The sequence below is a fragment of the Coffea arabica genome, chromosome 11e, assembly GCF_036785885.1.
Source record: "Coffea arabica cultivar ET-39 chromosome 11e, Coffea Arabica ET-39 HiFi, whole genome shotgun sequence".
Classification (NCBI taxonomy): domain Eukaryota; kingdom Viridiplantae; phylum Streptophyta; class Magnoliopsida; order Gentianales; family Rubiaceae; genus Coffea; species Coffea arabica.
In genome coordinates this window covers 61969419-61996176 of record NC_092331.1, presented here as the reverse complement: position 1 = coordinate 61996176, position 26758 = coordinate 61969419, and the positions used below count along the sequence as shown (strand labels likewise).

The 26758-nt window shown below is 41.2% G+C and overlaps 4 protein-coding genes across 7 annotated transcripts; 3 read left to right on the top strand and 1 right to left on the bottom strand.

The window, feature by feature from the left end:
* Positions 1 to 3858: 3858 nt before the first annotated feature.
* On the top strand, positions 3859 to 14164 carry LOC113718838 (calmodulin-binding transcription activator 4). Of its 4 annotated transcripts, none has more exons than XM_072071773.1 (13): positions 3859 to 4213; positions 5034 to 5159; positions 5273 to 5388; positions 6146 to 6234; positions 6467 to 6512; positions 7026 to 7428; positions 8015 to 8175; positions 8406 to 8496; positions 8589 to 8812; positions 10288 to 10967; positions 12142 to 12733; positions 13214 to 13504; positions 13781 to 14164. In XM_072071773.1, the coding sequence occupies exons 1-13, from the start codon at positions 4201 to 4203 to the stop codon at positions 13868 to 13870; spliced, it is 2922 nt and encodes a 973-aa protein (XP_071927874.1). In that variant the 5' UTR covers positions 3859 to 4200; the 3' UTR covers positions 13871 to 14164. The 4 variants fall into 4 exon arrangements, with proteins under 4 accessions (XP_071927874.1, XP_027099560.1, XP_027099557.1 ...); XM_027243759.2 differs by having other exon boundaries at positions 7020 to 7428; positions 8015 to 8109; XM_027243756.2 differs by having other exon boundaries at positions 7020 to 7428; positions 8015 to 8130.
* Positions 14165 to 14841: 677 nt separating this feature from the next.
* Positions 14842 to 16120, top strand: LOC113719299 (uncharacterized). Its single transcript, XM_027244504.2, has 2 exons — positions 14842 to 15234; positions 15507 to 16120. Exons 1-2 carry the CDS (start codon positions 15049 to 15051, stop codon positions 15999 to 16001), a joined length of 681 nt encoding a protein of 226 aa, XP_027100305.1. The 5' UTR covers positions 14842 to 15048; the 3' UTR covers positions 16002 to 16120.
* Positions 16121 to 16195: 75 nt separating this feature from the next.
* Positions 16196 to 18685, bottom strand: LOC113719300 (nuclear transport factor 2B-like). The gene is made up of 2 exons (XM_027244505.2): positions 18171 to 18685; positions 16196 to 16517 (listed from the first exon to the last, which is right to left on the bottom strand). The coding sequence occupies exons 1-2, from the start codon at positions 18468 to 18470 to the stop codon at positions 16443 to 16445; spliced, it is 375 nt and encodes a 124-aa protein (XP_027100306.1). The 5' UTR covers positions 18471 to 18685; the 3' UTR covers positions 16196 to 16442.
* A 5196-nt stretch (positions 18686 to 23881) lies between these two features.
* LOC140021435 (uncharacterized) lies at positions 23882 to 26755 on the top strand. The gene is made up of 3 exons (XM_072072199.1): positions 23882 to 25771; positions 25961 to 26425; positions 26558 to 26755. The coding sequence occupies exons 1-3, from the start codon at positions 23882 to 23884 to the stop codon at positions 26753 to 26755; spliced, it is 2553 nt and encodes an 850-aa protein (XP_071928300.1).
* The last annotated feature ends 3 nt before the right edge of the window (positions 26756 to 26758 follow it).

Below are 26758 nucleotides of genomic sequence, written 5' to 3'. Positions count from 1 at the left end.
AAGTTACTTGGATGCTCTCCAGCCGTCCCATTCTCCATCGCTTACACTTCTTTCATGCACGTGGGGCGCCCACTTCAATTCCATAGTTAATTTGATTTAATTTTATTATTGTTATTATTTTTTTGATAAGCTGGTGCAGCTTTGATGCAGTGGTCAATTGTTTGTTTGGATAGGGTATTATTTGAAATAATTACTGTAGTACTTTTTGTGATGTGATGTGATGTATGTAAGATAAAAAGGTGATTGAAAATATAAAAAAAGTGAGTTGAAAATGTGTTTATGATGCAAGCGAAATATTATTTGAGATAGTAGTGATATCCAAACACTCCTGTTACACCTACTATTATACTACAAATTTACATTAAAAAAAAAAAAAACTGTAAGAATTGAGTCAACTCAACTGATTTAAATTGGCTAGAATTCAACTCGTGATTCCACTTCTTTAAAATGGAAATGCGAAAAACATCCAACTCCAACTATTAAGGTGAATACTCAAGTGTCGACCCTGAAAGAAATCTATTTTATGTGGCCATGTAGAGTATTCACAACTTGCAGTTAAACCGGGGGTTATTAGATTGGTTGGTCGTGTGCAGTTACTAGTTAGTATGATGAGTGGATGGAAAGATTGGCTTTTGCAAAGTGATAATTACACACCCTACGCGTTGTGTTAACTCCACGCCTTTGATGAATTGATGGCGCATTGCTAATTCGTACCGTTACTATTTAAATTTGTGCAATGTTAGGATTTAGGAAGTAAAAATGTTGATTTAGCCTCATCCATTGATTTGTTTTTTTTTTAATGCTAAATTTTAATAAGTTTTTTTATCAACAATATGGGAAAAAATATGAGAAAAATTTTAGCAGTACATTTGATGTAAGGCTCCCACTTTTTGAGTTTTGGTCTCGTACCATCGGCCAATTCAGCGGTATATAAAATTTCCTTACTTAGTGGGCTACAACAAGGACATTAAGCCCTAATCAACACTCAAATACAACAAGGACATGGTATACAGATCGACATTGAGTGGGCTACAGTACACTACTGTCTCCTGAAGCCCTATACGTGAAATCGCTTGATCTGGATTCACTGGGTTGTATCCGGCTTCAATGGGCCCAATAGTCTGGGCTGTAACGACTTTTTACAAAACACGTACGCTCGGTACTCTTTCGCGACGCATCCGATCCGTGCTGCCTGGATTAGAAGACATCGGCCGTTGTTTTTAGGGATAATTTCAGAAAAGGGAGGTTTCTGACATTTTCACGGACCTCCCCTGAAGTTTCAAAAATTATACTAATCTTCCTTGAACTTGAAGTTTTGATAACAAATCAATCCAATTCAGAAAAAGTACTGTTAAAAAGTATTTTGAGGAGTGAGATGATAATTTTCTTCTATATATGCCCTTTTCTAATTTGTCCTCAAGTTGTATTAGTAAATAATAAAATAATTAATAAATGTCAAGAGATATACATAAATTTTGAAAAGATGTAGCAACTATAACTTGAAGCAACAATGGTCTCTGCACATATCTAGTGCAAATTGTAATGGCCATAATTTTTTATCATTTGCAGCTACATATAAAAAAACACAACTAACTCTATAATGCTATTAAATTGTTCATATAAGCATCTAAATTTGGATAAAAAATTAATCTTTTATTTTAGTGGACGAGATAAAAGTAAAAGTATTGGTGTAAAAAACATACAAGTCATAGTCAACAAATCAACAGCAAAAGGCATAAATAGTTTTGTCTGAGCATAAGATTCAACAAAATAAGTCAATCAGAATATTCTTCTATTTCTCTTTGCTCATAAGATCTATCTGTGCAGATTATATAAGATTGTCTATTCTAACTGTTGTCAAGTGATATCAATCACAAAAAAAGCGCCATCCTAGGAAAGCAATTGATACCATTTTTTATTGTAATTATGGTTGCTAATTTGAAATGAAATAATCATTGTTTTGGTTTAATTAGTTAATCTTATTTATTTAGTGTCCCAATCTTTTTTTTAATAATGCATAATGTCTTAGGGCAAAGTAGTACTTTCACTGTATCTTATGTAAGTAATGTATCCAAATTTCTATAAAGGAGGTTGCTGTAATTTTTAAAACCTCAAAGGAGGTCAATGAAAGTGTCAAAAATCTCAGGGAGGTTTCTGGAATTATCCCTTGTTTTTAAGGGGAAGGAAGGAGGAAATGAATTGTAGTGGCGCTGTACTAGTTCTGTGCTGTCCTGTTCCTTACCGCTCCGCCAGAAGCATTCATCGATTTCCTCGTGCGGAAAATAATTGATGAGTAAGTGGAGTTCAAAAGCCTCCGTGTTCTTAAAAAAAAAAAAATTTTTTGGGTATTTGACCATTCTTGGTTGGGCTTAGTCGTGTTCACACCATGTTATGCGATTGAAGTGAAGAGTTTGAAAAACAGACTGAATTTGAAGCACGTGAGCTTTGATTCTTATCTCTAGGACTACAATACAGCGCAGGAGAACTCAAAACCAGTAGCTGCCCTTGACAATCATGTGCTTGATTACATACCTTTTTATTATATTATATATATATTGGGTCTTAGGTAAATTACACCAACGCCAAAGGGGAAACTTGTTATTCTCTGGACAGAAAGCAATAATCTGCCCTCCAGTGGCTACTTAAAAAAAAAAAAGTTTTGTGTTCTCAATTCACTGATGAGATAGCCACTGGCTATTTGGTCCGGTGGTCATCACCTCTTTGGTGATGCTGGAGGTTAGGGGTTCAACCCCTGCTTCCCACAAACTTGCCACTTTTAAGTGGCTAGTCTTCTGTTCTCATGGGATAGCGCGAGTGGACACGCTCTCCCTCCTTAGGATATGGCGATTTTTCTGACTTGTTCAGGGTTCGAGTCCTGCAGAGAATTAGTCGGGCCCCGTAAGGATTAACCCGAATATCCCTGTGTTGACAAAAAAAAAAAAAAATCACTGATGAGATAAAAATAGTAGTATAAGTACTTATACTACTACTAATTATTTTCAATAAATAAGATCTTATATTCAAATCTAATCTCGTGGCCGTGGTGTGGACGTAGAAAATAACATCACATAACATAAGTCACCAAAAAGAATTCGACGGGTATGCTTTTGACCGTACCACTCCTACGCTAACTTCAACAACCCTTTTGGCGGACTTCAAACCGCGTCCTATATATTTTCTCTCTTTTTTGAGTTTTGACAACAGTTTCCTCTCTCTCTCTAAAGTCATTAGATGGCTAAACCAAACGACAGCTAGCCATTAGTTCAATGGCCACCACCAAAGCATTTAAGGCTTGATAGAATGGGCGGTTAATGTTCAAATTTTACCTATTACCATTCGTCACTAAAATGTGGTAAGTCACTTTAAGTGTCTTTCAGATGGGTGCGTAGGACACTTGTTTTAGTCGATAAGTGATTCAGTTCTCTCTCGATTTCTTTTTGGACTTCTTTAGGTCCAGGTCACTTTAAGCCTATTTTAGAGGGGTGCATATGGCACTTGTTTAGTCTGACAGGTGATTTAGTTCATTTTGATTTTTCCTTGGATTTTTTTAGGTTCTCCTATAAAACAGAATAAGTTAGAATAAGTGTAGGTTTATCATATTCGACCAAAAAAAAAAATACAAGCTCCTAAATAAATAAATAGTACGTACTAGTAGTATGCAAATATATATTTTTTCTAATTAATTTTTTTGATTTTTTTTTTTTCGCATTAAGTTGTAGTACTCCTATATTTTCATTTTGTTCTCTTATTCTCTGTCAATCCTGCGCCTTTCGCACTCCAGCACTCACTGGACTGGAGTCTCTAATAAGTGGAATGAAACCTCTCGCTCGCCCGGTTGTCGGTCACTGGCCAAGTAGCTCAACTTCCCCAAGCTTCGTAGCTAATCCAATAAAATCTCTCTCTGCCTTTTTTGGCCTTCCCGTTGAGGCGTTGATCCCCCGAGGGAGGGTTAAAGGAGTTTTTAATTAAAAACAATCTGGGTGATCCTTCATAATTTGGGTCGTGCTTTCGCTCTTCCGCGGCGATTCTACTTTGGCGAGTCACTTGGGAGCAGTTGACCAGTGACTTTGGCGGTGGTCGTTGGCTGAAATTCAAGACGAGGTCTGAATATTTGCTAATGAACTGCCTTCTCTGCAATTCCTACGGCTTTCTCATTTTTTTGGTAGAATTCTTTATCTTCTGGACGCAGTGACTTCAAATATGTCACAATCAGGTTAGACTCTTCTTCTTCTTCTTCTCCTTTTTTTTAAAAAAAAAAAAAATCCGAATTTTGTAGTTCTAGTTTTCGCCTTTTGCTCCATCATTTACTTACTTGTTTGTATATGCAGCAGCAGGATTCCTCTTCATCTATGTAGGTTAAGTTGCAATTGTGTAGTCGGTACACTTTATATCTTCAGCTCCATTTTTCCGGTTTCTATTTTCCTCTCAACCTTAACATTTTTTGTTCGATTTTATTTGGTTTTATTCTTGAAGTAGTTTTTCTTAATTTATTTATTTTTTAAAAAATATTGAGCATTCTATTTTGCTATGAATTAATTATGTAGTTAGCTCAGGCGTCAAATATATTTTCTTAAACAAAATCAAATGAACAGACGAAATTGATAACGGAAATATTCTGGCTGAAGTTGGTATTGTTAAATTGTAAAGCTTTGCCTATGCCTTGGACCGAATTACACGGTCATCATGGCTAACAAGTCTTGTCTGAGACAAAATATCTGCATTGCACAGTCGTCATTAACTCGTCATTTGAGATTGGAGGATATGCTGAGATTGTTTTGATAAAATGAATATTAAGCCATCAATGTTCTGGTTGGGTTCGAAGTTTGCATGTGTTTTGCTTACTTGTGCACGTTAAATTGTCGTATATTTGAGAAATGAGTGGTGGCATATTCAGCACCTTTTGTAGTTCGCTTTACAGTTTAGATTTCTTCTGTGAATGCATTTTTTTGCTTTTCTTGTGCTCACGCCTTAATGTCAGACACACCTTTTGTCAGGGCCTGTTTTTATGTGTTTGCTACTTTGTTGGACTTCAGGGTACAATTTAAATGATCTGGTTAGAGAAGCTCAATCTCGCTGGTTGAAGCCTGCTGAAGTACTCTTCATACTACAAAATCATGAGAACCAAATGATCACTAATGAGCCTCCTCAAAAACCAGGAAGTAATCATCTTATGTTTTACCTCTTGAGTGCAATTCTTAAAACCTTGCCCTTCCTTGGGCCTGACACCTTATATGGATGCTTCTTTGGTCTAACATAATCATTGCCTCAACAGGTGGATCACTGTTCCTTTTCAACAAGAGGGTTCTTAGGTTTTTCCGTAAGGATGGGCATAGTTGGCGGAGGAAGAGAGATGGAAGAACTGTTGGTGAAGCACATGAACGGCTTAAGGTTGAATATTAACAATTTTCCTGTTATAAATATCTCGATCCATTTCTACATACTTTTTAAGTGTCTGAGTTGACCCTTTTCTGTGAGGTTTGTCTTTCTTGTTCTTTAAGTTACATAAAAAGACTAGTTGGCAACTAAGTAAATAAGATAACATAGATAATGTTCAAGAAAATGATGGTTTTAAAGAAAAAAAAATTAAATGGAACTTCCAATTTAGGGCTGTTGGAGCAGTACATATTGTGTTCTGAAGCAAACTCATTTAACTTACCGCAGTTGAAGATGAAAGATTGCTCCCTTCTCCCAATTCGTTTACATTGGGAATAAAAATGAAGGCTCATTAAATATATCAATCTAGCAGTAGGTTTCTTCTTTTAGCAGTACATATTCTTTTGCTTGCACCATATTTGTTCTGGTGAAAGAACCTAGTTTCGGGTGGATAATTAGCATGATGGCTCGAGAGTTTTCATTACATTTCATAAGTTGCTGCTCCTATCAACCCAAAACTTTTTGAAACATCAACAACGGTTTAAAGTGGTCTTCCTGGGGAGCAAGTCCTTTACATAAGCAGTTGTTATCCTGGATTTGTCTGAATAACACATTTCTTTGATAAGGGCACTAGCATTCCAAGATTTTGCCTTATCCTGCTGTGATACTGTCTCCACCTTGTCATGAAGTTCTGGATACAATATGCTGATATCTTATTCATAAAAGACAGCAAAGTTCCATGCTTTCAGCTTACATCTTTTTAAATGGCTAGGTTGGAAATGTGGAAGCTTTAAATTGCTATTACGCACACGGGGAGCAGAACCCTAATTTTCAGAGGCGTAGCTATTGGATGTTGAACCCGTAAGTTAATTCTTGTTATCATGAATTTTTCCTGGTCTCCTTAGAAGTCAAGAGATGTTGGCATGTTAGATGGTATCCTATGTAATGATATACTGCTGAGGTTAGATGATTAATTGAGATTATGAAGTTATGCAGTGGATCTCCTTCTGTCAGATTAGAGCTGATTCTTTTTTTTCAATTTTCTCATTTTTTCTGATTGTCATTGCAAGTCTTCTTTTTAATGTTTGGGCAGGGCCTATGAACACATTGTTCTCGTTCACTACAGAGATATAAGTGAGGTGAGAGTTCTTCAATCAGATTATTGTAATAATCTCATGTTGTTATTTCAACCTTTTGCTAAAAGGACGCATCTCATTTTTTATTTCTTTGGTGATTATGCTCTCCCACTCCATGCTTGTGCTTCATATTCGACGGTAACCCTATTGCTGGATGACTTGCCTAACCAATCAGGGCCTTGTTGCTAGGGGTACTTCAAATTTGATGCACGAGGCATGGCATTTCCTGTTGACATTTGTGCTTTTAGAAAATCTTCCCGAAGCTTACTTTTAGTGATTGTATCAGATTTGAGCTTGGCATTATCAGTGGACACTTGTTAAGTTTGCCTCAGCTTTTAAGTGTTTATGGACTAACATGTTACTGCACCTAGTCGTCATTAATGATCGTTTACGTGCAAAGAGTAGATGTGTTTTCTCCATGACTCTGTTTACTTGGTAGTTGAAAAGTACTGTTGGAGTTGATAACTGACTGAACTTTAATCAACCTTGTGTCTTGTGTGACTTTTTAAGCTGCAGGCAAGGAACAATGCAGGAACCATATCACAATTTTCTCCAATATCCTCCTCTACCTTCAGTCAGAGCCCGATCTCAGGCAACACTCAGCAGCTAGGCTCTTCTCCTCTCCTCGGAGAATCTTATGAGCAAATTCACAATTTATCTAGTCCTGGATCTGTTGAATTTAGCTCTAGTGTTGTCATCAAGAGTAATGGAATGAATTACTCACAGGATATAGAGAGAACAGAGGAGGTTACTAGTTCATCGAGCCATGACATCAGTCAAGCATTGAGAAGGCTTGAGGAACAGTTAAGTTTAAATGATGACAGGCTGGAAGAAATTGGTAATTGTTACACACAGAATGAGAACTCACACGATTCAGAAAAGTCCACACAGGGTCAAACTCCATCTGTTCCAGGACAAGGTGATTGAAGCATTCTTCTCTTGAACCTTTTTCCAGGCTTTTGTTATTGGTTTGTTGCTTCACTATGCAATCACAATACAGCACTTTCGTTCATTCTTATGTAGAATTTATAGTAATTATGATGAATGTAATTGGATGTTTTTAATTGTTGAATTTTGCTTTTGAAACTCTTGTAACTTTTTTCCTTTTGCAGTCTGATAACTTTGAAATTGCTTTGATATGGGAAGATGACTTTTGTTTCATGTTTTCCCATTAAACATTTGATCTTCTTGCTGTAAAGTTGCTGAACGATGTATTTTATAATTCTTTTAGTCCATGATGGTTTAAGTTGGAGAGTGATCTCTTCTTATCTGATGGTTGTATGTGAACAGAATTGTGCTGATGCTTCCTGTTCTATATGGAGCTTGTCGAGCTAAAAACACCTCTTTTGAACATTCAGGGCTTCTAGCTATGTTGCTATAGCTTATAAATTCCCTTTATGAATGGTTTTATGTTCTATTGATCTTTTTCTTTTACATGAGGGAATCTGTTGCTATAGAAGCCAGACATGGATAAGCACAAATGCTAATAAGTCTTTCCTTTGTAGGTTATGAGATTGAACACCAACAGCAATCGTTGGGACATGAGGACTGGACAGAGATGCTAGATGGCTGCAATAGTTCAGAACATGTTTTGGCACAAGTGAGACATGTAGACAGAAATGTGAGAATGAATAATCACTATGAGCATTCATCTCCTGCCTGTGTGGTACCAATCGTATCTGTTTGTTCTTATATTTGATCATTTCTATGCCATGCTAATTTTCTGATGTGAATCGCTGCTTACCTTATGTTTGAAGTCAGTTTAAGGTGCATATAACTACCACACCACATGTTAAGACCCACGTCCTGCTTTGTGCATTTTTTGCTTAAATATAATATCTTTGTTAAGCTGTTCTAGTCTCAATCTTTCAAGGTAATTAACCATATGCACAACAGGGTGTGCTTCTTGATGAATGGACTAAAGAGCTGGTGGCTGAGCAAGATGGTTATACTTGGTTAGATTATGGAGGAACAAATGCTCAAGATGGTAGTCTCAACTTTAATAGTAGCTTATATTTGGAACCTTCTATTTTGTAAATTTAGGATGCTGAAATTCCAATTACCTTATTGTCCTGCCAGTTTCTTTACCAGTTGCCAAGGAAGTCCAAAATCTGGCATATCCTGCTTATTCAGCTGCAGTAAAGACCTACATGACCAACCCGGACAATTATACAACACTATTTGACCACAATCAGATTGGAATCTCCCTTGAAGAGGATTTGGGTTTAACTATAGCCCAAAAGCAGAAATTTACTATTCAAGAGATATCTCCAGAATGGGTTTATGCCTCGGAAACAACAAAGGTACTCGTCAGGGAACTCAATTTTGCATTTACTTTTAAACATGGACATTCTTCAATTCTTCCTATGAATATTACTGAACAATGATTCCAATGTGCGTGTAAGAGGTCCGCCATTAGGTTACTTGGAACTAACTAAGCGTTGAATAGAAGGAGGCATGGGATTCATTGGTTTCATATCATTGCATTTGTCTCCCTAGTGAGCCGTTATTTTTGTAGAATCTTTTGGTGATTGGTTGCTTAATTTAATGGTCCTGCTTCTGGTCATATATGGTAGAGTTCTTGTTGGAAGTACTTTGCTTCATGTTCTAAATTGATTGGTAAGCTGTAATCATCACTATGGTGTCTTGCATGGCATGATTAGAATAATGTTAACTGAAATGGTACATAAAGGGATCCTAAAGGTAAAACAAGTGGTTAGGTATGAGCACGAGATCTACTTCCATTTGTTGTATAACATGGATAATTTCTGCAGAAACAAAAGTTTTCTTAACAAGCAAATCTGCAATTATAAGTGCTGTTATCTTGCTTGTTGCTAATATTTTGTACCTAGTCTGCATGATGACTGTCTTCCTCTATGATGGCTTAGTATGACTTTTTGTCATCCAAAAGGTTTTTACCTACTTCGGCCAATATTTGTAGAGAGCTTTGCTGCACAAGTTCTTATTGTTTTTACTCTGTCAATAGCTGTTTTTTTAACTATTCCATCAATGACCAAGTCCCTATTTGACTGTTCTGGTCAAACTGTTAGATTTTCCTTAGTAATTATTTTTCTCATTGACCTTTTTTCCCCTCAAATAATAGTTTTATTACATGGTAGATTTTTCATGAATTTTGTCATCATTGTAACCCCCAAAATAAACATATATACACAAGAAATGATGCCTGAAATAGATTATTTAATGTGTGAAAGGCAATACTGACATTCAACTAGGGCAAAAGGGTGTTTCTTATGTCAAGAGGTGCAAAAGGGATGGAAAATATTGAAAATTGAAAAGTTGAAGAACAATAGTTCAAATTTTGAAATGAAACTTATGTACAAACTGTGTGAGAGAGCTCTTGAAGAAGGAAAGCTTCGAACAACAGGGATTAGGTAATAAGCTGGCCTGACAAAGGTGAGGGAAGAAACAGAACTTTCTCAGCCAATCAAGAGTGTGAGAGATTTGGTTGAGGTGAGTTCTAATCTGGGTCAATTTTGTTACAATTAGAGAGAGGTGTTCAGAATAGATTTTCTACATGATGCTTTTAACTGGGCCTATCATAAAACTTCTACGGTTGGATCAATCTCAGAATACAACCTGGGAGATCGACAAGATCTTTTGAGTATGCAATTATACATGTTGAATTTGATGTAAATGTTTATTTCTCATCTTATGCTTATGATGAGTACCCTGCGTTCTGGTCGGCCTGGTTGATTATGTTCTGCTTCTATTTCTCCGCTTGGCATTGTAAATTCAAATATCAAGAATCGTATTGCAGGTTTTCATAATTGGATCGTTTCTCTGTGATCCATTGGATGCTGCATGGACTTGCATGTTTGGTGACATTGAAGTTCCAGTTCAGATCATTCAGGAAGGGGTCATTTGTTGCCATGCTCCTCCTCACTCGCCTGGAAAAGTCACAATTTGTGTCACTTCCGGTAATAGAGAGTCCTGCAGCGAAGTCAGGGAATTCGAATATCGTGTTAAACCAACCGTTTGTAGTCATTGCAGTCAGCCACAGAGAGAAGCTAGTAGAAGTCCTGAAGAAATGTTGTTACTTGTCAGATTTGTACAGTTGCTTCTATCCAATCCTTCAATGCAAAAAGGAGATACTTCTGAATCAGGAGTTGATTTATTGGGCAAATCCAGAGCAGATGAGGACTCATGGGGTCAAGTCATAGAAGCTCTTTTGGCCGGCACTTCTACACTATCTATCACAACAGACTGGCTCCTAGAAGAACTTGTGAAAGACAAGTTGCAAAATTGGCTTTCTTCAAAATCACAAGATGATAACATGCCATGCTGTTCCTTATCAAAGAAAGAACAAGGGGTAATACACATAATTTCTGGTTTAGGATTTGAGTGGGCCCTGCACCCAATTCTCAAGTCTGGAGTCAATGTTAACTTTCGTGACATAAATGGTTGGACTGCCCTTCATTGGGCTGCGCGTTTTGGAAGGTGGGTAACCCCTTCCCTTTACCTATTCGTTACTGACATTCAGAACTTTTTATTGTGTAAATTAGCATGACTTATATGGAGTTTGAGTAGGTGATTGGTAGAAATGCATGAATTCTGCCTGATTACATAATCCAAATTGCTCAAACTGGCAAGACAGAAGGACACATTCACTTGTGATGCCTTTTCTGCTTGATTACATTGCATAATCCAAATTGCTCACATTCACCTGTGGTGTCTTTTATGTGATTCCATAAATCTTTTCGTTGTTTGCTTCCGATAGTGCTGGCAATACTTTTCAACCTTGATGGAGCAATTACCATTGGTTGTAGCTGAGGAGAAATACGCCACAAAATGTTCTGTGGAATGAAACTGGTTGTTATTCAGATGGCTGAAGTTTAAAAACAAATTACATTCTGTTAATGTATGGGGTGCTGTATCATAAATGTGGAGGAAGTGTTTATTTGAAAGGCCACAGCTTTATCATTTAAAGATTCCATAGTGTGTTATTGGCAATACACCAAATTATTTGACTTTTGGCCTTCACCCTGTTCTCTGTTGGCCACAGGATCTGTTGGGTTCATTGCGACCACAGGATCTGTTGGGTTCATCGCCAACCACAGGATCTGTTGGGTTCATTGTGAGGGAAAGATAGAAGTTGAAGATTTAGTTACTTCGGTTTTGGTGCATGATTTCCGGGTTTTTTGTGGGGGGGGGGGGTTGGCAGGTTTAAGTCACTGAATGTGTTGACAAGACATATATCTATTGGAACAAAGTTAACATAAATGGGGAGAATATGACACCTAGAAAAGCTCTGGATTAACTCATGTTTCTTTACTGGATGGTTTATGAGTTAGTTTCTCACTCAAATTATCATACATGAGTTCACTGCAATAGCTTTAAGAAAACTTCTTCTTCTCCTTTTTTTTTTAAAATCAGCAGCAGTGTTTCTCATGGAGTGCAAAGTTGATAGGCTGCACAGGTTTTTTTCCCCAGTACTTCATTCCATTTCGTCTGAAAGTTTACTCTTGATTTGTTTGTGGTTGTAGCAGCCCTTCTTGCAATCATGTTTGCTGCACATTACCTTGAAGATTTACTGCAGTGCATTTATTTGTTTTTGATATACCTCATGCATATTTCTACATGGGAACTCTGTTTACTAAAATCCTTGTTACAGGGAAAAAATGGTTGCTGCACTGATAGCAGCTGGTGCATCTGCTGGAGCGGTTACTGATCCCAATTCTAAGGACCCAACTGGGAAAACTGCTGCATCTGTTGCTGCCACTTGGGGCCACAAGGGTCTTGCTGGTTATCTTTCAGAAGTGGCACTAACTAGTCATCTCTTTTCCCTTACCCTGGAAGAGAGTGAGCTATCAAAAGGATCTGCTGATGTAGAAGCAGAAAGAACTTTGATTAACATTCCCAAGACAAGTCCCACTACAAACGAGGACCAGCTTTCTCTGAAGGATAGCTTAGCTGCTGCGCGGAATGCTGCACAGGCTGCTGCACGTATACAGTCTGCATTCCGTGCACATTCTTTCAGGAGGAGGGAGCAGAAAGAATTTGCTATTTCTGCTGCTTCAAGCACATCTAGAGACGAGTATGGAATCCTTTTATCTGACATACCAGAGCTTTCGGCTGCTTCAAAGTTTGCCTTCCGCAATTCGAGGGATTACAACTCAGCTGCTTTATCGATACAGAAGAAATATCGTGGTTGGAAAGGTCGCAAGGATTTTCTTGCATTTCGTCAGAAAGTAGTGAAAATACAGGTGCCATGCTTTCTCTTATGGGCAAAGTTTTTTGGGATATCTAATATTTTGTTACCTACACCTGAGTAACATAATAAAATATTCAATGAGGAAGATCATGACTGTCCTTTAACATGCCCTTAAATTTCCTATTAATCTTGAAATACATTTGATAACTTTGTTGAGAATCAAATGTATAATATTTATCTTCAAGTTTCTGAAGACTGGTATCTGAAATTTTGAGGCTGCTTGAAGCATGATATATGATAGTGTCAAGTGCTTCTCTGTCATATGAATGATGAATGTACATGGACATCATTGCTCAAATAAATCAGAAGTTTTGATACCAGGAGACTTTCTTAATCATTATTTGGTTTTTTCTTCTTGGTGTATGAATTGCATGAGACTAGCACAAGACCACCACACCTGTTAGAAATTTTTCAAGCTGATGTTGAAAAAGATTGGAAATACTTTGTCTAATTCTGAGAACTTTCGTGGCAGGCTCATGTGCGAGGCTATCAGGTCAGAAAGAATTATAAGGTATGCTGGGCCGTGGGTATTCTGGAGAAGGTAGTTCTTAGGTGGCGTAGACGTGGAGTTGGTTTGCGTGGGTTCCGCCTTGAGACAGATGCTATCGATGAAAGTGAGGATGAAGACATTCTAAGGGTCTTCCGTAAGCAGAAGGTTGATGCAACTATTGATGAAGCTGTGTCAAGGGTATTGTCAATGGTTGAGTCTCCAGGAGCGCGCCAGCAGTATCGCCGCATTCTGGAGAAATATCGTCAAGCTAAGGTAATCTTGGTGTGGAACTTAGGTTGGTAGACACTATTTACTTTGCACACTGCAAAACGTGGAAAGTTTTTTGAGGTATGACAAATCACATCTTATTGTAATCTATAGGGACGGCAAACCTAGTGAAGAAAATAGTGCATGATTTTCTCCAAAATTTGTATATCCAAGCATATGTTGAATCTGCTACCTTCCTATATGAATTTTAGCCTTTATATTCAATTAGCGCAGGTAGGGAAAGATGTTCATTTACGCCTGTTAAACACTTCAATTTTGCAGGCTGAGCTTGATGGTGCCGAGAGGGAAATATCCTCGACTTCATATGACGTATCTAGCATGGGAAATGATGACATTTATCAATTTGTGTAGATGCGATGGATAACTTGGCTTTTATTCTAGACTCTGTATGTGGGGATAGATGTAAATTGAAGTTCAGGTAGCTTAATTTGGTTATTATTTACGGTTAGCTAGTTTGATTGGTTATATTGCTGAGATTGGCATTTTGTAAATGCGCTGTGCAGTTTGATGTAAATGTCAATGGTAGGGTGGTTACGTTTAAGAGAAATTTCCGATAAACTTACCTTTTTATGGTACATGACTATGTGTATGATTACACGATGTTTGCTCCTGTAAAAGTGAAGATGTTCTCGCGTTGTTTTAGCATGTATTTAGTGCAGGGCTCTTGGTTGGCTAGAAGAAGGCACTGCTACTTAGGGTGAAGTCCTTCTCTCTTTTCAATGTCGGTTAAACAGTTTTTTTTTTTTTGACAACAATGTGGGCAAACAATTTCTCGTCATTACTTTTAGGAGGCTAGCTGCAAAATTGATCTCTTGTACGCACGGCAGAATTCCAAGAAGATGAAAAGAGAGGAAGAATATTTTCCAATTAACCAGAGTGCAATGGTTACCGGAACTCTTGATTAACAACACCGACTTGATAATATATAACAATTTCACGAGGAGTACGGGGTTATCTCAAAAGTTGTTCATTGCTCTCTGGACGATGCTGGAATAGGTCAAATTTTATGCCGTGCTATTTTAGTAAAATACACCACTGTGAGAAAACCTCATCTACATGACAAGTATTCTACTTATTTTTTTTATGCGATTAAAATTTGAATTAATCTTTTTTATACTGACAATAATATTAGTGGATCTAAATACATAATAATTAAGTTCAATTTAGATTTAAACTTCAAATTTCTTCTATAATTAGCGAACATGTATCGGACGAAATTTCACTAGAATATTGCTTTGGAAGGAGAGCTTGAGAGGAGAAAAAATAAATAAATAAATAAAGAGGCCTATAAAAGGAAGGAAGCACAATATTCTCCAATATTTGGGATGTCGAAGAAGCTTTGTGGGACGTAGGTGGGTAATTCTCCCAGAAGAGGATATCTATGCGGATAAGCTGGACGGTTGATGGCGAAAGTGTTGACCTCGCTTCTACTGATTCGATTAGAGCAAGTTTTCCGGAAGATCCCCACCTCATAACGCCGATTCTTCTTTTACGAAAAAGAAGTCAGCAGAAGAGGGTGATCGAACGAAATGGAATCAAGGGATAAGGTGAAGCTATTACAGACAGCCATAAAGCAACTGATTGAAGAAGCGAAGGTAAGAAATGCAGACGGGCCCTCATTGGATGAGAGCTTTGTTGCAGTCTCTGGCGACAAAGATGGTTCCCCCGACGACGACGACGACCGCCGCCTTCTTCTCTCCAAATTACTTTCACAGGTAAAGCCGTAAAGCGACCTCTAAAGTAAGAAATATTCGACTTAGCTTTATTGGATTTTACCTTTTCAATTTGTTAATTGAGAAATATTTTTGATAGTCCACAGACGTACGCTATTGCTATTTCTTTCTTTCTGGACTTATTAACTTGCTTAATTGGAAATCTAATCCATCTTTTGCTCCTATGCCCAGAAGTCTTAGTAACACATTAACTGAATTCTCAACGCGTTACTTGTCAAAGGATTAATCAGCTTTGGCGCCTGTAATTTTAACAGTTAGATGCCTTGCAAGAAGATGGCATGCTCGAGGAACCCAAAGCATCAGCTGACAATAGTAAGGTACCCAACCCTGAAGCTGAAGCTGAAGCTGGCGAGAAGAGTGAGACTGCAAATGAAGCAAGGAAGGGGGACTCGAGCTCCGAAATTGGGAAAGAAGATATCATTAAGGAGCTTAACGAAGTTAAGAGGCAGAACTTTATCACTCATTGTCTTCTGTCAGCCATGATTGTTCTCACTGTTGCCTGGCAGCTTTCCCAAGTCTCGCTCATTCTGAAGGTCAAAGAAGGATTAAGCCACCCATTTAAATCCTTGGGGGGTATGATCACCGGGCTGCTGAAAGGTAACAGAAGAATTACGGGTCAGGAAGTAGATAAACTAGCCTCCTCTGTGATGCCAAAGCCAATTCTTGCGGCCTCATCTCTGCCGGATCTAAAGATTCCAGAGCTTCCCCGTGTGGAACTCCCAGTATTTGATGTAGACAATGAAGAATAGCAAAACACAAATGTTTTGCTTGCGAAATGTCCACGCAAGCAAGCAGGCAAATTACTCTGTCCGAGTATCAATTGTTCCAGTCAACCACGGTACTAAAAAGATCTCAGATTACATCACCACACCTTAATGTTTTTCCTTCAATCAAGTTGGAATCAGGACGCAGATTTGATGAGAGAGATACAATTCTCAACCAATTAGTTCAAATATCACTATCCAATTCATTTGAAAATTCTTGGCAAAATTAACGCAGCATTAAAATAGGTCTAATGACAACTCAACCATCCGCCAGTCACCATAGACGAAGACAAACAATTACTGAACATCCCGAAAATGCCAAGTTTGGACACTGGAAAGCTAGAATTCAAAGCTGAAACTAATTTGGTTTATGGCACTTGGGGCAGCATTCGACCCCAGTGATTTAACAAACGGACATGTACCGCATCACGCGTAATTCAACCGGAAAATGTCATTCAGCACATAAAAGCTACCCTGAGGAGTGGGCATCAAATGGAACATCTGCCGCAAAATCAGATGGCAAGTATTAGCGACCAACAAATATGCAGAAGCAATGGAAGAATGAACGGGCACACAAAAGACAACCACATTCAGAATAAACACACAGAACTGATGTTACTACTTTCCGTGTAACTAGAAAGCACAGCAATCATATGCTTATGTGGATATCAACTTGAGAGCACTTCAAATGCTTACAAGTGAAAACAACAAATTATCCTAAATCAATTTCCTTAAAGAGTCATCAAGCTAAAGCACAAAAGCAGAATGGAGAAGTTGTTTGAACAGTATTGACCAGAAGAACTATGTCGCACTTAGAGTTTAACAGTATCACCAAAAGGAATAGATGATTTTAAGCAACAGAAATAAAGCTGAAACCCAGCAAAAGCCAACAATCTTCCAAACCAACTAGGCATCGCACAGAGGGTAGCACATTGTTAAGACCTTGCAATACTATGTGATTAAGTAGCTGTTCTAGACTTGTAGTAAACTACATATGTACAACCTTAAACAGGAACTATTCTCTCAAGCAAAAGACAAAAGTGGTGAAACAATCTGGATCCATATGCAAAGTAAATGGTCGGTGGAGAAGGTAGTACACATATTTATGAAATTGCCCTCTGCGTAAAGGGAAGCAACGCAAAATAGGCAGTCTGTGTCATTAAAGATACCAATATTAGACGGGAATATTTCTCGAGCAAAAGCCAGAAGAAGTGAACAAATCATCTGGGACCTTATTCACAGCAGATGGTTTGTGTAGAATGTATTACACATTAAAGAAGTTACACTTTACGCAACAGAGAAGCAATACAAAATAGGTAGTCTGTATCAATATGGATACCAATATTGCAGTTAAAGAGTTCAGCGCAATGCAGAAATGCTAGTCAAGCATGTTGCATCTGCAGCTATGAATGGAAAGTAGTTCATTGACACCAAAATATGGAGCAAACAATTAATGAAGTTGCCAACATCAACCTTCATTAGCAGAATAACTATTTGAACGTGGTCAATCGCCAGACTAGAATGACAACAATTCCATCTTCTCACAATCTTTCAATTAGAGCCCAAAATAAAACAGATATCGACGGCTCAACAGTTAAAAAGGGCAAATTCCACTTCAACACCCTCATGGACTCCAAACTCAAATTTCAAATGCTTAGCATCCTGAACTCTTTTTTTGACACCTCTCACTTTGGTCCAAATGGATCGCAAGTGGGCCATCAGGCCAAGTTATTAAAGAGAACGTTGGTATCATTCCTTTAGTATTGTGAAAATCCTCAACGACTGCACCTGGACAAATTAAAAGAGATGCAAGATTTCCCAAACTAAAAATTGGTTTCCAAGTGAACATTGACGGAAGGTTTACAGGGTGCAAAAGGAAAGTCACCCACCACAGTTAAAAAGTGCTCATTTCTCATTATACTACATGCTAAAACGATTAAGACACGTGATATCGTGTATGAAATGAACTGCAGTATAAAGTTACTGTTGCCAGATATTTAATCCTCAGTTAAATTAACATGCTAAAAATAATCATCAACACCGAACGTTATGATATCTCAGTGTTTAATTCCAATCAAAAAGGAATAACAGGAAATTTATTTATTGGAGGTTGGAGAAGAGGGGGGGGGGTTTAAAAAGAAAGGCGGGGGATACCTGGCTGAACTTGAGGGGGTGCTCCCCGCCGTCGACCACGAGAAGACCGGAGACAAAGACAAGCATGCCACCGGCAGGACCAGAGGGCTGGCAATCGACGGTGGTGATGCCGTGCTGGCACTGCTGGAAGGGCAAACCAGTCAATTTGGCAAGGATGTTGGAGGAGCCCTGAAACTTCTCGCCTTCGAATGTCAACATGGACTGGTCTTGATACAGGTTACCCAACCCGCTCCGATTGGTGTCGAAGGTTGAATAGTAGTGGTCCACGAATGCCTTCGCCACCTGATCCGCCTGATCCATTTTGCTACACCTAACTACTGCGGCTACGGCTACTGGCTACTAGTATTTCTTCTTTTTAATTTTCCGGACTCAGGACAGGACTGGAGAGTTTCTTTTTTCTTCTCTCTCCGCTTGGGCTGTTGGGATGGGTCCAGTCGGCGGAGGCAGCGGAGGGAAGAAGAGAAAACTAACTAGCCAGCGGGGGCATTGCTTTGTAGGAGGAATTTTCTAGGGGGAAAAAAAAACAAAGAAAGCCTTGAGGGCTCCTGTGTAATTTCACTCTTGTGGGGAGTACTAAACCAAAAAGAAAAAAGAAAATTAAAGCCCAGTGAGCGGGTGCCCAGTTTCTTTTCTTGATCTAGTCGGTTCGTTTGGATACCATTTTATTTGAAATAATATTTCGCTTACATCATAAACACATTTTTCAACTTATCTTTTTATATTTCCAACCACCTTTTTATCTTACATACATCACATCACAAAAAGTGCTACAGTAATTATTCCAAATAATATTCAAATAACACTTTATCCAATTATTTCAATTTTCTCTCGAGAATGAGATGTGACGTGTCAGGTTACCCTCTTGTATATAATATTACTCCTATCAAAAATTAAAAAGAAACAAAGCCGACACAAGCTCCATGGTTGTTAATTACCTACTCAACAACTTTACAGTTCTGTTCTGGCGGAAAGGTTTATTCAAAATGGAAAGGTCAAAATGGGGTGAGTTGATGAAGAAAAGAACCACATGCAGATGTAGAGTTACTTGATGAACTTTCACAAGTAGTTGTCTGATGTTGCCTGCACTCTACCCATTTTTATCTTCCTACTTACTATTATATCTTCAGTGCCCAGCTTGATTGAGCTTTGAAGATATATAGAGTTTGGCATCTGATGCTGACAATAAAACAAGATACTGATCACTACTGATATTTCGTAGCTCATGACGACAATGATGGAGAAACTTCAGTCCTTTTTGGCCACTGAGACTTTCTTTCCTAAAGGTGCCATTAAGGTGGAATTTGGAAACACGATGGATTTTATTAATCATCAGAATATTGTGTTTACCTCAGAGCACAGCAGATGCTGAACAGCCCTTTGCTTATTGAAAGACCTGCCAAGGAGCACGATCTAAGTAGGACGTCCAGTGAACGAAATCAAGCTGATTTGCAAAGAATCGAACTATGGGACTAACCCCCCGTCATGGCTCCGATGCTCAAGTCAATCAAAAGATTAAGGTATAGAATAAAATAAGCGTATTGTGTTGTATATTATACATTTTCTTGGTTCAACCCGTCACTATTTATATGATTTTTCCTGATAAGTTACGAGAGTATCTAACTTGATCTCTTACATATAGTAGTTATCTCATTCAAGAGTATGAATCCTACTAGATTACTAGGAGTAAAGTCCCCTTTGAATTCAAGTTCTAATCTTATCCCGAAAAATAAACTCCTCAGAACTAAGATGCTTGCTACTCCAATTCAATTCGAGAGAGAAAAACTCGAATAAGGAGCTCCGACCCTGACACGTATCCACAAAGGATTTTTTCCTCTACATTAGCCCCCTTCGAGACCAGATTTATTGTACGACTAACTGAATCTAATCTTAATTTCAGGGACGTGTCAATTCAGCCAATGGTGCATATCACCGTCATCATTACTTTTGACATTTCAGACTTCCATCTTGTCAACTGTCACCTCTCTCATTAATAACTGTCACTCGATTTAAATTCAAAAATTTTTTCTTCTTCCCACTCTAGTGGTCCTTATAAATAGAGTTCACTATTGCCATTTCATTCTTCTTCCCTTTATCAAGTCTTCTCTTTAGTCTATTCGCTTACTTTATTTTCAACGGTTAGGCTTCTACCAGAAAAGTTCTCCTACCTAAATTGTCCTTTCACTGTCACTAGTAACTTCTCCTCTCTTTATCTTTTATATCTTCTTCAGAACAGTCCGATATTACCACCTCGACTCCTAGACATAGGGCAGTTTGGCCATCCGTGCATGTAGAAGTTCTTTCCACCTTATCTTCTACCTCATCTTCTAGTTCTTGTGATTATGAGTAGGGCTGCAAACGAATCGAGCCGCTCGCGTCAAACTCGAGTCGAGCTTGATTAATATCGAGCTCGAGTCAAACTCGAACTCGAACTCGAGCTCAGAATATTAAGCTCGTTAGCTCGCGAGCCGGCTCGCGAGCTTGAGTATATATATATATATATTTTTTTATTTTTATTTAATAATAAAATTACGTATATTATATATTTATTTTTTTATTTTTTATTTTTATAGTAAAATTACGTATATATCCTTAATATTTTATTATTTATTAAGAAAAAAATATTATTTTATTTATTTTTTTAAAAATAAAATAATTATTTTTTATTTTTTTCGAGCTCGAGCTCGAACTTGAAAATTGCCGGCTCGTCGAGCTCGAGCTCGAGCTTGGTAAAATTCAGTCGAGGCTCGGCTCGATTAGCTCAAAGCTCGACTCGACTCGGCTCGTTTGCAACCCTAATTATGAGTATATCCCAACTGCTATTCATTGTTCTATTCAAGTCATGAGTTTCCCCGAATACATTTTTCAAGCTGCTTCTGAGGCTCCTGTCCAGGTAGTTATGCCCGAAACTACGACAGAAAGACCACTGTAGAGGGAACTTCCTCCGTCCCCTCTTTCTTACAATGGATCGATTTTGATGAAATCAATTCTATTCCTCCTATTCTAGATTAGGAGGATGTCCATCAATTGGTGAGGACTTATTCAATTCCTTCTCAATTTGAGGCCCAAGGATCTCGTCGATCAAAGGTTGCCTGCCAACTTTCCTCCCAATATGCAGCTATTTATAGGGATTAGTTCATAGCTAGTCTACGCATTTCTATTTCCTCATTCCTTTTTGAAATTCTGATTTTTTGAGGTATTTGAATTACTCAGTTCATCCCCAATGCAATTCAGTCATTTTTTGATTTTTTCATCTTTTGCTAGATTTTGAAAATTTCTTATTCTTTGAACATGTTCCGCTCTTACTTCTATATGAAAGTGTCAGGTCATTTTCCGAATTGGTTCTACTTCGCTCATCGAAGTGAGAGCAAGCATCAGACTCGCGAACTATTTGTTGCAGTTTCTTCCTCCATTAAAAACTGAAAAGCCCAGTTTTTTTTTTTTTTTTTTTGTAAAAAATCTAGGTTTTTCACCATTAGTGTGAAGGGAGAGAACATAAGTCTCTAATGCCTTTCTTTTACCTTTTCCTGAGGTTGAACTGAACCTGTTATTTGTTTCGGACATTAAGTTGAATGTGAAGGAGTTCTCTTCTGTTTAACTTAATGCTGTTAGGTTCATCCATTCAGACTTTTCAAATTCTTCTAATAAGACCAAAGATCTTTCTCCAAAAGAGATGGATACCCATACTGCTTGTTTTCATCTTGTTCTACATAATTTTGTTCTTCTTCTTTTTTTTAACTCATACTTGTTTCTTTCGCAATGAAGAAATTCTTTCAGCCGCTATCTCTATCCGAAACTACCAGTTTGGTTCCAACATCTACAACTCACGCCACTGCTACTTTCGCTACTTCAGCCCCCTATCCAAGTGTCAATTCCAACACAACCTGCTCAGATCAGGGATGTAGGAAAAAAGAAGCGGAAAAAGTCTATGGCCAAGAAGGCCCAGATAGAGAAAAAGACTTCTTCCTCCCATGTTTGAGAAGAAACACCTCACTCTGCCAAAGAGGCAGAGCACTATGGGGTGAACACGGCATAGGAGCAAGTTAGAACTAATCCTCTACCCAATATGTGGCAATGCTTGAGTACAGTGCCGTTTGATCAGAGGTCCACTTCCGTCACTCACTGCCATCTAATGCACTTCTGCTCTTCTTGAAATTTATCCATCAATGATCGAGATCAATATCTCAAGGTTACTCGAAAATTACTTCAGGGCGCCATCTTGCCCAGAAGTTATAACTTTATCAAGGCGACTCCTCACTCCAGCCTCTTGCAGCATTACTGCGTTGTGACAGTTTAAGTTGGGGACTATCCTTTTATCGTTTGTTCTTCCTTCTTCTTTTCCTTTGTCTTCTTATGTACTATTCTTGTTGTCAGGTGACTAAGAGGTTTGAGGACATGATCCCAGTTTTGGCCAATACATTGGAGGCCAAAAACGCCTTTCCAATCAGTTGGATGCTTCCTCCTAAGAAGTCGAGACTCGCAAGAGACAACTGTCCCAAACCCATAAGAACCTCAAGTTGGAGAGTGCAGAGGCCCCGTCCTGGGCCTATACACGTGGCAGCCCAGGGAGGCCTGAGTTGGGTTTAGACCCCGGGCCCATGGGAACCGTCCCGTGGTCCTCCGCTGCTAGGGCTCCGAGGAGCTCCAGGGAACGATCCCGTAGAGGGCGGGGAGGATCCCCCTCAGAGCGGGATTGAGACTATTCTGGGCAGGTCCCGAAACGTATGGAGGTCGGACTCCCAAGCAGGTATAAATGGTAACACACATCAACTGCACAAGGTACGCTCACTATACGCCAGTTACTCCCGACTGTGTTACTTCCCGTGAATCTCACTCACCGGAGAACTAACTTGACCGTCGGAGTGCCCTCGGGGACGACCTCGGGGCTCCCATGTCAGATCACCCTCTTGTCTGCTTTGCAGGCTTGGGACGCGCTCTCCTCATCAGCACGCCGAGCTCATCAGGTCAGCTTGGTCCTGGGAAGCTCAGCGCTTCTTCAGTTGGCGCCGTCTGTGGGAACGAAGAAAGGTACGAGTAGTTGTGTTGATGGCGAGAACACGTTCCAAGCGAACCGTAGAGAACACCGATCCCGGGGCAGGCGAGGGGTCCCGGCGAATGGAGACCGAGGCGGCTCGGGACGCCGGGGGCTCAGCCCTTTCAGGGGAACGGAGACAGCAGATTTTTCAATTCGTAACGGAGAACCTCCTCATGCTAGAGGATATAATTCGACAGGCAAAGGAGGGGGGTGAAGCCGGGGGCGCACAAACCTCCAATGCGAAGGGGAAGGAGCGGGAATCATCTCCCGTTCCCTCGGAGGATGAGTCACGGGACCAGCCCCCCAGGAGGAAACGGCCACGGACTCCCCCACGACCGCGAGCCTCGGTGGTCGGGGATAACGAGAGGTACTGTTGCGACCGGTCCGTTGGGGGCCGGCCAAGGAATCCCTTCTCGTGGAAGCTTGCTCGAAAGGAGCCTGAGCGCTCCCCCGCCCGATCTATCAAGAGCCGGCCGCGGGACCCCCCCAGTGGAAGCCTGTCCGGGACGAGTTTGAGCAGATCCTGCGGCCGCAGTTGTACGAGGACAACTACACTAACTCGCCTTTTACCCGGGAGATAGAGGACTACCCACTACCCCGGAGATTCAAGATCCCGAACATCGAGCTGTACGACGCCTCGACCGACCCGGAAGACCACCTCTCGGTCTTCCTGACGCACATGCGTCTGCAAACAGCTGCGGATGCAGTCCGCTGCAAAACCTTCCCCATGTTTCTGAAGGGGAAGGCCCGGCACTGGTTTCAGGGTCTGGCACCGGGGTCCATTCGGAGTTTCCCCGAGCTGGCCAGACAGTTCGCCGCCCAGTTCGTCTCCTCAAAGACTTACTCGAAAAACGCGGCCCACTTGATGGCAATCAAGCAGAGGCCGGACGAGTCCCTGATGAATTTCATGACCCGCTTCAACACGGAGAGCTTGCAGATCAGGGACAAGGACGAAAATGTAGTCATGACCGCCTTTATGAACGGGCTCAAGGCGAAGGAGCTCTACTACAAGCTCGTCGAGAAGCCTCCTGGAGGCCTAGAGGAGCTCTTGACCAGGGCACACGCCGCCGCTAATGCGGAGGAGGTGACTTGCCTGAAGAGGGAGTCAGATCGGGAGATCGGAGATCGGAGAGGACGGGGAAACCCCCCCGAGAACAAGGACGGCCCGGCCAAGAAGATTGTTTTCGATCGGCTCACAAAGGAGAAAATCTTCGCTCAACCGCCGCTTCCGGAAAAAGGCTACACCCCCCTAACTCGGCCCAGAACCCAGATTCTGGCCGTTATGGAGGCGGAGGGCCTAGGGCAACGGCCACCTAAGATGGGGACACCCCGGAACAAGAGAAATCAGGACCGATACTGTGCCTTCCACCGTGATGTTGGGCATGATACGGAGGGGTGTTGGGCCCTGCGAAAGGAGATCGAAGACCTAATCCAGCGCGGTTTCCTGGGGCGATTGGTGCGGCAAGGTCGACCTGGTCAGGAGCCAGGACGCACCTACCGCGGAGACAGGGGCGAGGGCCCGCGTCACGGTCGCCCTGAGCGGCGTGACGTTCCTCGGGGCAACTCCCCCGACCAGGACAATCAGAACTTAGCAGGGGTGATAAACACCATTGTTGGGGGCCCACGGAGGGGGACAGCCATGCAGCTCGGAAGAACAGGCGGCCTCCCCCCCGAGGGGGATGACTCCCTGAAACGCTTGTGCATGGATGAGGAGATCACCTTCGGACCAAGGGATGCGGTTACCCTGGCGTCTGGAAACCACGAGGCCATCGCGATAGACGTCGTGACCAATAACTACCGGGTGAAGAAAGTGTACGTCGACCAGGGGAGTGCGGTGGACATCCTGTTCTACCGGGTGTTCAAGGAGTTCGGTCTGGAGGACGGACAGCTAACCCCGGTTCGGACACCCCTAGTGGGTTTCACCGGACCGCCCATCAATCCGGAGGGGATGATCACCCTGATGGTCACGGTAGGGCAGGCGCCCAAATGCCGGACCATCCCCATCAACTTTGTGGTGGTCAAACAACAATCCCCATACAACGTGTTCTTGGGACGGCCCGCCTTGAATGCCCTCCGAGCCATTCCCTTGTCTCTCCACCTCAGCGTCAAATTCCCCTCCCCGGGAGGAATAGCTGAGGTGCATGGAGATCCAGAGGTGGCCAGAGCTTGCTACCTGACCGTGCTCCGGGGACATGAGAAGGTGATCGCCCAGACGACCAGCCTGGAGCCCTACATCCCGGGCGAGGAGGCCCGACAGTTGGGCACCCAGGACGAGATCGAGGAGTTCCCCTTGAGGGAGGACAGGCCTGACCAGATCCTCCGTATCGGTGCATCGTTACCTTCCGAGGAGAAGGAGGGTTTGAAGGCCCTGTTGATAGAATACTCCCAAGTATTCGCATGGATGGTTGAGGATATGCCTAAGATCCCAACTGATCTGGCCGTCCACCACCTCAACGTAGATCCCCGCTTTAAGCCGGTGAAGCAGAAGAAGAGCAGTTTCGCCCCCGAAAGGAATGATGTGATCAAGAAGGAGGTCGGCAAGTTGCTGGAATCCAAAATCATCCTGCAGGTATACTAACCGACCTGGTTAGCCAATCCCGTACTGGTGAAGAAGAAGGACCAGTCCTGGAGGATGTGCGTGGACTTCACAGATCTTAACAAGACCTGCCCAAAGGACTACTTCCCCTTGCCAAGAATCGACAGGTTAGTAGACTCTACTGTGGGTTTTGACGTTTTGTGTTTCCTGGATGCCTTCAAGGGATACCACCAGATAGAGATGGCCGAAAAAGATCGGGAAAAGACTTCCTTCATCACCGAGGAAGGGACGTACTGCTACCGGAAAATGTCGTTTGGATTGCAAAACGCTGTCGCTACCTACCAGCGCCTGGTCAACAAACTATTCCAGAGTCAGATCGACAGGAGTATGGAGGTCTATGTGGACGATATGATCGTCAAGAGTCGAACTGACCGGCAGTTCGTTCCCGACCTGAGGGAAATCCTGAACATCCTGTGGGAAAGCCGGATGCGGCTGAACCCAAAGAAGTGTACCTTCGGGGTCAGGTCGGGAAAGTTCCTGGGCTTCCTGGTCTCCCGAGATGGGATCCGGGCCAACCCGGATAAACTCCAGGCCATCATGGACATGGCCCCTCCGAGGAACGTCAAGGAAGTCCAGCGGCTCACGGGAAGAATGGCTGCGCTGAATAGATTCCTCTCGCGCTCCGCGGTAAGAGGGCTGCCCTTCTTTCGAATCCTAAAAACACCTAAGGATTTTCAATGGACGGAGGAATGCTAGAAAGCCTTCACCGATCTAAAGGCATACCTGGCTGAGCTACCTGCTCTGACTGCCCCGGAGCAGGGAGAAACCCTGTTCCTATATTTGTCTGCTCGCAATGAGGCCGTTAGCGCGGTTTTGGTGCAGGAGGACAGGGGGGCTCAAAGGCCAATATACTACGTTAGCTGTGCTTTACAAGGGCCGGAGACGCGGTACACGCCGACGAAAAAATTGGTCCTCGCCTTGGTGCACGCCGCTCGGAAGCTCCGACCTTACTTCTAGGCT